Source organism: Pyxicephalus adspersus, chromosome 6 (genome assembly GCF_032062135.1).
Source record: "Pyxicephalus adspersus chromosome 6, UCB_Pads_2.0, whole genome shotgun sequence".
In the NCBI taxonomy this organism is placed as follows: domain Eukaryota; kingdom Metazoa; phylum Chordata; class Amphibia; order Anura; family Pyxicephalidae; genus Pyxicephalus; species Pyxicephalus adspersus.
The window spans coordinates 100,133,050-100,146,275 of NC_092863.1; the positions used below are offsets into that span (position 1 = coordinate 100,133,050).

The following is a 13,226-nucleotide window of genomic DNA, read 5'->3' on the forward strand; positions in this document are numbered from 1 at the left end:
TAACAAACAGTAAGCTTTCTCAAGCATACAAACATGTCAGATGATTCTTGTTCAATTCCCACCATGGGGCTGGAATCAGATAAGAATCTGACGTGTACAGCAGCCATCCGAGGTTGTTAATGGATCCGTCCTTGCAGAACCTAGCATGCTATTTACAAGGGAACTGATTGTTGCCTGAAACTTTTTGTTTTCAAACTTTTGTGAAACTGACAGTAAATAAAAAAGATCTATATTGTAGGCACTCTATATTATATACTAGCTTTCATTAATCAAGTTGGTAATAGTTTTGAAGGACAACTGCCAGGCACTCTAACCCTACGAATGTAGGTACTTGCCTAGAACTACATCACCTAACAGCTCCCTCCCTGGATAGTGTCTGTTGGATCTAAAGCTGCGTACACACTTCCAATTTTTATCGTTGGAAATGAACGACAAACGAACGGCGAACGATCGATTGGGCAAAAATCGTTCGTAAAAAAAGTAACCAACGACGCCGACGAACGAGGATAGTCGTTGGAAATGAACGACCGGACCGGCGGATCGGATTGGACAACGATCGTTGACCATCTATCGTGTGTACGGTCGTTCATTGATCGTCCATGGTCTGAGCATGCGCGGTACACGAACGTTCGCTCACTTCCTGTGGTGCACGTCACTTCCTGTATCGTTCAAACGATCGCATCTATCGTGTGTACAATATCTGCGAACGATCGTGTCGTTATCTGTATGTACAGGATCGGTGCTATACGATCGTTCGCAGATATCGTGCAGGATCGTTTGTCGTTCGTTTACCAACGATAATAATTGGAAGTGTGTACGTAGCTTTAGTCATATAATCAGTTTTGTATCTTAAGTCAAGAAAGAAGTGTACCCATGGGAAGAGAGATAGAAAAAGTAAAGATACACTTGAAACCCCTAATAAATGTACAGCGCTTGCATAATATGTTGGCGCTATATACCGTAAATCCTGTCAATTAATAATAACATATTTAGGTTTCTGTACTCCAGCAGACAAGACTGACAACACTGGTTAGGATATCACAGCGGACTTGCCAGCTCAAACAAGGAACACAATGTATTTCTGCCAGGTCAACAGGTACTTTTATTAGAATATTAATAATCAATTTATTGTTTATTTACATTACAAAATTGTTCTATTACAAAAGTATAAGGCTGCTTAAAAAAAAGAACATACTTTTAATCCTTTTTTTTGGACCTTTAGTGCAATAAATTAAATTTCCATCACACCTCACTGATATTTGGCGCAGGGTTTGATCCAACAAAGTTTCACTAAGGTTACCTAGCACCTTTTTGCAGCTTACTTGGCAGTCTGATGAATTCTGGGTTCCTGCAAACACCCCAGGAGGTAACAGAACTGCTAAATATGGACTGTAAATGTTATGCTACTGGGACACATTCCCACCAAGGTTTCAAAGACCTCAAATACATTTTTTTTTCACGAAAAACGTAACCTGCTTAGCAAAAAACGTTTATGCACGTAAAAGGGCTTCCCAACTACCACCTTATATCTCTCTGCAATTGAAGAGTTACAGGTTCTGGAAGCATAAAACAGATCTTTTGGAGATATTTTATTTGCATAGAAGACATGGACTTTGAAAGTTGTACCTAAACACAGGTTGAGGGGAAATGACTAGTCACCAGTATTCCTCTCACTGCTGCTGATTTCCTCCCCATCACTGACAGCTTGTTCTGCACTGTGTCCATGTGGAGGTGGCCATCACGGTAGAGGTGGATTTTTACATCCTCACGTCAGTTCCTCTAGTAAAATAACCAATGAGCAGGATATTAGTGACATTACCAAATTTTCTGTGCCTTTTAGTATAAGGCTGCAGTACCTTAGATCTCACACTGCAGATGTAAAGATGGCTATAGGCACAGGAGGGCCAAGGCCAGGGTACTTAATTAGGCACAAGTGACATTTCGATATGATACCCTATACCATACCAAATCTTCACTTTTTGAGCCTTAAATACATTTTACCAGATATTTACTACCTCGGATTCTATTTTAATAACTTAGGAAAAACCAAACACAACACCTCTTTCCTACACTATAAATTTACAGGTACACTTTAATAAAAATAAATCTACTGGTAAAATATTCAGTAGCTTCTCTTTGAGGCATAGATTATAGGCTACCAAAAGGTGTCAGACAGTCTTCAGAACGTATATATTTAGTAAACACTTCCTTCATGTCTGTGCACAGCTGAATAATTAAGGATATTTGATGATTGCTGAAGGTAGGTTTTGCTGGAAAAATGTAAGTGTTGCACTAGTTCCAGAAGTTCACAAACCAAAGCTTGTTCAATTGATTCGTCTCTTCTGTTCTGGCAGCACAAACTCCATCATGTCCACTTTCATGTTAAGTTCCGCTTCTGTCGCTTTCTACAAGAAGACAATGTTGAATTATAAACCACTGGTGATAGCCTTCACCTTCCTAATTTTATAACAGCACTTCTACAGTGAGAAGAAAGAGGAGGGTGGTGTATACATGATCCAAAAACACAGGGTAAGCTTTTATGAAGTCTGGACAGTATATTAGGACAGTTTGACAGATTCGTTTTAACAGCTTTATGTTCATCTAAAACTTTTACCTATTCAACACTTTATACTTTAGCTTGAAGCAAGTCTGAACTCAAATTCAACTGCATGCTTGTTTCATGTGTTTCAGTTTAGCTTTACACCCAGGCAATTAGCATGCTTTAGAATTAAGCTACGTACACACTTCCAATGGTTCTCGGCCAAGAATCTGATGTGTGTGTACAGCGTGCGTCGTTCATCGTCCGAACGACCGTCCTGGCAGATCCATGGACGATGAACGACGAATGATCGTAATGCAAGTAAGGGGGGAGAGCGCGCAGCAGGGTGCTGCTCCGTCGCTCTCCCCCTCCTCTCTGCAAAGAGCAGAATGGTGCTATATGTACAGCATCATTTATGCATCGAGAAAGATCCTTTCTAACGTTTATAATTGCAAGTGTGTATGCGGCTTTAGTTCAGAAATGGCAGATTACATTATCTCTAATAATTAGTGGAGCCACTTGATGCAGTGAGGAACAGTCACAGGACACACTTGCACTATCTTCATTATGATTTCACTGTACCAAACATATGTTAATATTGTTCAGGGTACTGGAGGTCTAATTAGACCTGGAAACAAAAATCTGTACAGAAGTACTACTGGCCCACTTCTAAACCAAACTCCTTGTTATTAAGACTAAAGTATTTTGAAGAGCACTTTAATGTGTTAAGTCCAAAGATAAACTTCAGTTTTATCCAAGAGAAAGAGTCTAAATGGGTCACATATTTTATATGTTTCTTTTAAACCACTTTATTGGCCTTTTCAGCAACTTACCAGTTCCCTCTTTGCTTCTTCAATCTTAACTTTTACCAGGGATGGATTCTAGAAGAAGACCACACAGAGAAACTGTCACCATATGTTATATACTAGAAATAACAAAAAATTTAAATCAATGTTATTATTTTTTGTTGGAGAATTGAAATAATGGTATATAAGTAGAGAAGAGTGTAAATACTTCACAATCAATGTGGAATTCAATGGCCTCAGTTTATAGCAATGCAGGTAAGGATATTATACATCACGGCATCCTACATACGGACACCTCCTAGATACGAATGGGGCTTCCCTGCTTGCAGAACGGAGGCTTGAAGTGGGAGGGGGCGGTTTGCATGACTTGCAGAAGAAATCTTTTGCTAAACACAGCTGAGGTTGTGGGTGATCTTAAGAGCTGAGATGATCTGTAACATCTTGTGACTCTTTATTGACCAAGACAAACTCTACAGTTGTTTCTTGGCATATTCTTTGCTAGTTCGACTTGTAAAACAGGCCACCTATATGCATTACCAATGTGTATTTATTTTGGACCGAGATCGGACTGAAAACTTGGCTCATGTTGACATTCATAAAAATCTGGCACTTATAAGAAATGAAAAGCCAGAGAGACAGCTGCTCATATGAAATAAGCTTTTCTATAAGGTAGGGACCATTCCATGTAAGAGGAATGCAACACTGGTATCTGACTAGCAGACTAGCAGTTTCTTTTTTTAAAACTTGTTACAAAGACAAAATCATAAACAGAAATTACAGCTGCATTCCTATTTTCCACAGCACTATGGTTGACTATGACAGGAAGGGGCAGCAGGTGTGAGGATCAGCAAGTGTCCAAGCTTTGAGTTGGCTGTGAACCTTTACACCCCATGGTAAATGTTACAATCAATACAACTCACAGGAGCCAGGTCCAGATAAGATTTAAGCTTCTCCTTTGTAACGGTGGATTGTGCTTTAAGCTCAGTCAGGGTCTAAAAAAAAGCATGGAAAGATTAAGCATTACAATTAGCAAAACAATGTCGAGTCATCAGACTAAAAATTATGATGATGCTTATTTCTGTATTCTTCCAGGTCACATGCTCCTCTATACCCTGAGGTGCCTGGAATTTTTGCCCATTGTGGAGCGGCAAGGAGCTGTAAGGAAGCAATGGTAAGGTCAGTATATGGAATCAGGGGAGTGTATACTTGATGCATGATGCCTGGGCAAAGTAACAGATCTTTAACTGCAAAGATCACATTGATCCAACTAAGTTAAAGCGCACACAATATGTATTGTTAAAATATGTAATTATAGAAGTAAATATGGCAACAGGATGTGAATCCGCTTTCATTTTCATTTCTGCATGACACTATTTTTCACCATAACGCAAAGCAGATTGTCATGTTACTGACATTTGGCTCTTGGAATTTATATTTAGAAATTTGTTCATCCCAAACTAATACTGAGCAAGTCCTAGGGATCTACATGGGTTGGCCATTCACATAAGTAGCCACTTATTTATAGACTGCCTAATGCTCTTCCAGACCTCAGAGAGCGACACCAAAGAGCGATGTGTCAGAGAGTCCTCCATCCCTGCTGCCGACAACTCATCCTGCATTTAAAGATGGAGAAATAAAATAGTTATTAAATCATTGAGGACGAAAGGTTACATTAGTCAACCACAAATTACAGGGTGCCCTAGTCTTCCAGGATTTTTTTTTTTTAATATTCCTTTTCTGGAAAATCTTGGTATACATTTTTTGTGTCCTCATCAGTTACACAGAGGCTTATGTAAGATATGGCTTTACAAATCTTGACTGGTTCTGTATCCACGCCTCTCACTTTGCACAGGCTATGTGCAGCACAGTGATGTCACTGCTACCTACAAGGTGGACATTTTAGGATATATTTAAATTACCATTTGTATACCAAGAGCTCAGCTTTAATTTGGCAAAAATAGTTATTTTACTAAGGTTACACCATTACATTGGAGATTAGCTCCTAAAAAATATAATAATTTTCAGCCAGATCAAGTGACCATCTCTGGTCGCCGGAGCTCCCTAGGCTAAACCTTGAATGCAATTAAACATACGCAATTAAGCTTATGGCTAATACAGTAAACAAGTGATGTCTGCACATTCCCATCCACCTTGACTTTGAAAACATTAGAATAATTTTTTCTATCAAAAGATTCTATGGTTACAAGTCCACATGCCCACCTTAGCAGCCTGGATCTTGTATTTATACTCCTCTGATTTGTCTTTCAGTTTCTTAATGTTCTGTGATCGGATCTCTACTTTGGCTTTTTCAGTACTGCACTGCTCCTCTGCTTTCCGGAGATCCCTTTGGGGCAATAAAACAGTATTTATTCTGTGATGTATGTAATACCCTATGCAATTCTGAAGAACTAAACATTACAAATTTAAAAAGAATTATATATATATATATATTTATTATAATATATATAAAACCACCAAGTAGATGACCACCCTTTCACACAAGTGGAACTTCTAATAGAACCGCAGAAAATCTACACTGGCAAATGGTAAACCAGAGCTGTCTTGTTGGCAGCAAATAGATTCTAGTAAGAAATACGGCTCTGTAAACCCCTCTAGCATGAGTATGGATTGTGTAGTTGTAGAGACAAAAGTGCCACGGTTTGAGGCTTTGGCATATCTGGCAAAAGCAAAAGCCAGAAAAAGGCACAAACTATGCTGTGGCTTATTTTGGGGAAAAGGGGGCTGGAAAGGGTAGAAGCAGTGATATGTGACCTAGTGAAAGTGCCTGGATACCTGATCCCCAGGGAGCATTTTCCATGTGTTATAGATATGTGTGGGCAAATCTGGGGGGACAGGATACATTTTCTGCGGAGAATAAAGAGGAAGCTACTGTAAAATCAGACCTGCTTAGAAGACTTCAATTAAAAAGGTATGTAAGGGGAAAACCTGGGAAGGGGACTTCACCTACACGTGGAGATCATTCCTATGTAACTTACCTGTAAACCCAGAATTGTTTAAATTTAGAGCCGGGTGGGAAGAAATTGTAGGAGGGTGGCAGCCCCTGTCTTGTGACCAAACTCTTCAGTAACTATCCAAAAAACAGCCAGGTGGTTACTGAAGAATGCCGGGCGATATGCCTGGCTAAAAAGGGCTAGGGAGAACACTGAAACCAGATAATGATCATTACTGTTTGTACTATTACCCTATTATTAAACTCTTGTAAAGTTGTTTCAAAGTCCCAAAAGGCAGCCCCATAAAAACAGCTTCATCTGGGCTCCATCAGCTAAAAAAGACAGTAGAGAAAAAAAGCAACATAGCATCCTATCAATCTTTCATTGAACATCATTATTGAAAACAAGTGAACACTGCTGGGGCCTAATACTACAATCACAAGGCAGAGAAAAATTTTAAAAAGAGTACTTCATATTCATTTGTTTTATGTAATTTGTTGAGGCATTGACAAAGCGTGACTTTGGTTTTTGCTGAACAATTGCTGAACAATTTTATAATCGAGACTAATGTGCAGACAAGATATTCTGGTTACATGGTTTGCAAAAACACTCTCAGCACGGTCCTACAGACTTGTCAGTTTGCAGTCTTCAAAGTACCTGCCAGAAACATGTTTGAGTGTACAGACCTATATTCTCACTACTTACTGTTCCAGGGATTTCTCCAGCACAAGAGCATTTGTTAACTTCTTCCTCAAGTTTATCAACTCCAGTTCCAGCTCCTGATTACTGGCCTCTATAGCCACCAGCTTGGAACTCAGATCATTCACTGCTGGGATGTAGCTGGAATAGAAAAAAAAAAAAAAAAAAAAAAGATTTTGCAATTAGTTTAAAAATCAAGTGACCCATGGCCTCAAACTCTTGTGTAGATCCAATATCAAACATTAACACATGATATACTGTAAACCATATGTTACTACCAATGTATGGCTTTTATTTTTTTAACATGTGCAGCGTTTCCATGTATGTAAACATTTACAAATAAATCTAATTGCAATACACATGCTCCAAACTAAATATCCTGTGTATCCCGCTTTATGGGCCTCCCATTTTACAAATGGATTTCAGTGTTTGGATCATTGAAACTTTTCCTTCATTATTTGCACACATGTAAATTACTGAAAACCCCGTGAGTAGTCGAATATGGAAAGTGCTGCCTAATATGTGGATAAAACACCTTCACCGAATGTTCCTTCTGATTAATAAGTTCTTAGCAGAAAAACAATTAATAAAGAATGGAAGAAAATGGAAGAAGGTGCCTAAATCTGGAATCAACACCTGCGTCACTTTGGAAAAAAAAATTAAGGAAGCTCTAGAAGATGTTTCCAAGTTTACAATAAAGCCAAGCATTCCCTTCCCACAATTTAATAGATTATCCACCAGCAGTCAAACTGCTTAGTCTGATTTTGCTGCACACTGTTAGCTTCTCACAATGCGTAAAAGTAGTTGCAGCAAGTTAAACAAAACATCATTTCTAGTCTGTCTGACCCACTCTCTTTTCCCACCTCAGTTTTCCTTAGCCCCCTCAAAACATCTCTTACAGACTGCACCATCTGTAGTGCTCAAAATCTATATATCATAAAATAAAAAAAGGTCAATAAAAAGCCATTGTCTGCTTTAAGCTAGTGGTAAATGCAGAACAGCACTCAGCAAACAAACGTCATCTTTCCAAACTGATGTAAAAATTAAATTATTGGGAAGCTTCATGCAAAGTCAGCAGTCTGACAGGGTACCAGATAAGCAGGAAATTCATAATATTAACATGTATTTATATAGGGCTGACATTATACACAGCGCTGTACAAAGTCCATAGTCATGTCACTAGCTTTCCCTCAAAGGGGTTCACAATCTAATGTCCCTACCATAGTCAATTTTTGAGTGGAAACCAATCAGCCTAACTGCAATTTTTTTCTGGAAATAATTACAATCTTGATTCCTGCTGCTAAAAAGGTTCTAAAATATGGCAGACCCTTCTTTGCGAGAGCACACTTGCATGTTAGTTGGGCATATGTTGAAGGATTAGGTCCCTCCATTCCCACAGGTTTCAATTGCTATTACCATGTAGCCAACCATCTGTGGGAGCCAAACCTCAGTTAGCAATTACATTTCATTTTTCACATTTCTATCTTACAAGCAGTTAGTATGGCTCGGGAGTCTGCACTGCATTTTTAGGCTTTGGCACTTAACTGGACAAAAACAAGACATGGTACAGTTATACCTTGTAAGTGAAGAGTCCTTTATCTCCAGGGCCAGGCAACTATCCACAAGCTGATTCAAATATGTAGTACCCATACGAGAAAGGTTTGTGTAGGACGGGCCCAGACTATCCGAAAGAAGTTCCTGTAAGTAATTAGCTGTAGGAAAAAGACAAGAATAAAATGTAAAACACTGCCATGGTAAAACATGGTCTTTGGAATCCCCATTTTATCAAATAGTCATTCAGACTTCTTTACAATGTGGGCAATGTATACTATAATCTAGAATCTCTCTTATCAAAAGTGGTTTGTCCTAGATTGTAAGCTCTTCCTCTACTCTTCCTGTGTCACTGTCTGTACCTGTTATTTGTAACCCCTATTTAATGTACAGCGCTGGGTAATATGTTGGCACTACATAAATCCTGTTTATTATTATTTGTCTGCATGATTTTGGCCTAAACTCCCTACCTAAAAAATGCAGATTCTATAGAACACAATCATTGTGTTCTCACAACACCCCATTGTGTTGAAGACAAACATTAGCTTCACTAATTTCTAAGCTCCCCCACCTACATTATTCCACATGTCAGTGTGCCACAGCTTTGCCCAGCTCCCAACATGCAGATTAAAAAAAAAAAAGTAAAACAGCCCAACTAACTGCATGACAAAATCAGAGGTATATTATATGTTTGTATATATGGTATGTATATATATATATATATATGTCTGGTGATGTTTGCTGCTTAACGTACAATAAGCAACCCCCACCTAAAAAAAACCTGGTTTGCACTTGTTTTTTTCTTAGTGGATGATTTCATCTAGTGGATGATCTCACTGCGCATGCGTGAGATTGGCTCCCTTCCCCACATGTAAAAAGGGCCCCTTCGGCGCATGATCTCTGGCGCAGAAGGAGCAGCCAGGAGCCTCCTGGGATGTGTGACGTGGGTATCCAAGGAAGCTCTGCGCTCCCAATCTGGCTTTATCGCTGCAGGGTGTTAAAGGGAAAAAAGAAAAGATCATTTTATTTATACTATTACTATATACTATTTTATTTATTTTACATAAAAGGGTTGTCTATCCTTTTAGGTAGAATAAAAAATGTATAGGTCCACTTTAAGCCAAGCCACATCCACTCAATGTAAAATATTTGCCCCATTTCATCATGACACCTAAATTCTCACCTTCGGCTTTGATCTCTGCACTTTTCAATTTCTGATCTTCAACAACGAGAGTCAAATCCTTATCCCGAGCCTCGTTCCACTCCGCTAACTGACACAGGAGCTCCATGGTCCGTGTATTGACCTCGTAGGGCGGAAGTGCTTTGTCACCAAACATTTTCTTCAGCCATGTGATGATCTGTAGAAAGAATTAAAAAATTGTAACTTAAAACAAAAAAAACAAAACCTGAAAAAAATAATTGAGGATTCATTCACAGCACCACCATCAGTGAGGTCCAATGCAAGGACAAGGCAAATATCTTTGTCTTCAATGATGTCAAATTGCAACACAAGGCAAAAAAAGTGGTACACGGGTAATTTTTTTGCACAGCTGGACATGAGCTTGTGGTCGTGAACAAAAGTTTCAGGTGTCCGATCCTTAATAAAGTTTTAGTAAAACTGAAGAAGTTAGGAAGTGCTGTACATACTCAAACATAAACAGAGATAGTTATTTTTACAAGAAAATGCTTTGACTCGAGTATAAACCTAGGGAACAATATGCAGCTGTCCCTGCAAACATTTAAAACAGTAAAATGCCAATAAAATCAACATGAACATCTGTGATAATTTATTAACAGGTTAATTTAAAAAGGGGGGGGGGGGGGAAATCTGTCTGTATATTTCCCCCCTTCTTCTTTACAGGGTATTTTGTACTTTTGAATTGGCTATGTAGATCACTTGCTCTTAAACTGCACCTAAACTAAAATTTGAACCTTACATAAAAGGACAACCCTCTTGTTTAATGTAAAAACTACCTCCTTTTTTTGGGGGGAGGGGGTTTAAAACCCTTTATTAAAAAAAGCTCCTCCCCTTTCTGTCAATTATCTAGGCAATCAAGACTGAATAGAAGCACAGAGCCCCCAGGGATACATACGTCACACATCCCGGGAGGCTTCGGGCTCCTCCTTCTGCGCATGTGCAATCTTGGGCATGAGCAGGAGCCTTTTCTTCAATGGAGTGGGGAAAAAAATGCAGATCTCATGCATGCGCAGTGATAATAGCACTTTCTCCCCCACCCTCCCATCTATGTCACCTGATCTCACGCCTGCGCAGTGCAAGATCAAATGACCTACAAAGAAGGGGAAAGAAAATGGCAACGCCTGACACTTCCTCCATGCCAGTACAAAGGAGGATACCAGTTCAACGCAGGACCCGATCCTGGAAATCCCAGGAAGGGGGGGTGGGGTGGTTTGACAGATCTGTAAAGCTAAAGGCGAGTTTTTGGGTTTTTTTATATTTACTTCCATTTTAAATGCTCTATTGTGCGTTACTGTTGGCCACCAGCAGATGGAGCTGCATCATTATGTAAGCCATGTACAAATCAGCAGGTTTGTTGTTTACTATACATGAAGCCACAGTGTCATCTACTGGTGTGACCTGAGTATAAACCCACAACGTTTTGAAGGCAAATATTGGTTTATATTTGAGTATATACTTAATAACATCCTAATTATCATCCAACGTCCTGCGACATTGGAAACAAGTAAAAAATGAAGAAAAATTCAACAAATCAGCTCTGTTCAGGCCTGCTGTGCATTCCTACATACCGGAAAGGGCAATGCATAGATTAAAGTACATTAGTGGGCACCCCTTTGACCAACAGCTAGGATGGGATAGGAGTGTCCCCCATGTATAAACACCACAAAGCTATAGGAGTAAGTTTGTACATTACTAATAACATATAAGTAAGCAGCAGCCGGGTATTTCGCCCCACACAGGATAGTAATGGAGGACCGCTCCCCCCTGACGTACCAGGCCGGCCTGCTGAGGCAGAGAGCTCTCCGCCCGCACTGACTGCATCCTTCCCGGCGGCTGACAGGAGCTCCTGAAGAGATTGTCACTCCCGCTCAATCAGAAGCCCCACCCACTGCGTGTTTCTTCACACTCAACTTTATTGACACGCAGACATGAACAGAGAAGGTCATGCAGAAAGGCAGGATGCGGGGGCGTGGTCATGACGTCACTGACAGGACAGAGCTCTTTGCAGCATGGCCTGGGAAGCTTTGTTCTTCCTGTAATCATTTCCATTTGCGTGAATATAAGGAATAGCACAAACTATATCTGCTCGTGTAGCTGTTTAAAATAATAAAAAATATCTTGCCTTCAAAATATATAAATGATGAAAAAAATTTTACAAAATGAATAGCATTTTTTTTATTATTAAACAGGATTTTTATAGCGCCAACATATTCAACAGCGCTGTACAATAAATAGGGGTAGCAAATGACAGACGGATACAGACAGTGATAGAGTCACAGTGAGACAGTGACACAAGACCCTGCCCCGAAGAGCTTACAATCTAAGAGGCATGCATTGTTCAGCTAGAAAAAAATACATGGCTGCTTTATAGGACGTTATGGGGCATTGCCAGACATTTATTTTAGATCGCCCGACACCTTAGCACATGCATCATCCTTTGCAACAGAGAGGGAAGATGTGAATGGGATGTGATTGGATCCATGGGCACTGCTATGTGTTACTTCCTCCACCTCCTAGATTGTAAGCTCTTTGGGGCAGGGTCCTCTCCTCCTCCTGTGTCACTGTCTGTATCTGTCTGTCATTTGCAACCCCTATATAATGTACAGTGCTGCATATTATGTTGGTGCTATATAAATACTGTGTATTAATAATAATAATAACAGGTGCAGTGGTACAAAGAAAGTTTCCACGCCATGGCATATTGCAGCGCCATTCATTCTGCATGGTATTCCTGCTCAGAAAGCAAACCCACCAATTTCATCCGGAGGGTTTATTAAAGAACAAGTCAGTTTTTCATTTCTATTAAAGAGACCCTGTCACCTGACCATGCATTACAGCATCATTCTATATACCTCCAAAATCTAAAATCCCTGAGAGTGCTGCTGGGTCCTGTAATCTGGGATGTGAAGAAGTCTCCGAGCTGTCACCCCTAAGACAGCCTTTCCCAACCTCCACTGAGGGACTCTTTACCAGGGAACCCCTACTAAAATAGTTTTAATAGGGGTCGGTGGTGGAAAAGCCTCCTAAATCGATGGCCAGTGGAAAGAATTCCCTTATAATGGAAATTAGAACACCACCCCCCCCCCCCCCCCTTTATAGAAACCTAAAAATGTCCTGATAGTCATGCAGCTGGCTCTGGAAGTGGTGTCGGCCCCAGGACTATGCAGGAATCATCAGATATAAGGTGAGGAGCGCTGTTCCCAGCCAGGGTTCCTCCAGGGGTTCCTTGAGCCCAGTTTGTGCCTCTTGGGGCAGACTAAGTGACCCCAATGATCTTTTTGTCTATCTGTAATGGTGACATTTTTCCCACTGACCATCATACTAATGTACTGAGCTGAGGATATAATAATTATACAAGGGGTTATCTGAAGATCTCAAACTTATTCAAGAAGGCTGTAATGGTAGATATACAGTAAAGATGACCTGTCAACCACCCCCCCCACCCCCCCGCCGCCACCACCATTGTTTGATACTTCCCCCAC

At 40.0% G+C, this 13,226-nt stretch overlaps 1 protein-coding gene across 1 annotated transcript; it reads right to left on the minus strand.

The window, feature by feature from the left end:
* Positions 1-1,078: 1,078 nt before the first annotated feature.
* On the minus strand, positions 1,079-11,642 carry HAUS1 (HAUS augmin like complex subunit 1). Its single transcript, XM_072413505.1, has 9 exons — positions 11,518-11,642; positions 9,730-9,904; positions 8,572-8,707; positions 7,002-7,136; positions 5,566-5,689; positions 4,893-4,958; positions 4,266-4,337; positions 3,373-3,420; positions 1,079-2,405 (listed from the first exon to the last, which is right to left on the minus strand). Exons 1-9 carry the CDS (start codon positions 11,563-11,565, stop codon positions 2,325-2,327), a joined length of 885 nt encoding a protein of 294 aa, XP_072269606.1. The 5' UTR covers positions 11,566-11,642; the 3' UTR covers positions 1,079-2,324.
* Between the last annotated feature and the right edge of the window lie 1,584 nt (positions 11,643-13,226).

Bases quoted from the DNA above. Each gene is read 5' to 3' on its own strand.
- HAUS1 (XM_072413505.1), bottom strand. From the start codon at position 11,565: ATGCAGTCAGTGCGGGCGGAGAGCTCTCTGCCTCAGCAGGCCGGCCTG. The intron at 3,421-4,265 runs GTGAGTTGTATT...GTCTTCTTCTAG, and splicing joins CTTATCTGGACCTGGCTCCT to AATCCATCCCTGGTAAAAGT. The intron at 2,406-3,372 runs GTAAGTTGCTGA...GTCTTCTTGTAG, and splicing joins AAGAAGCAAAGAGGGAACTG to AAAGCGACAGAAGCGGAACT.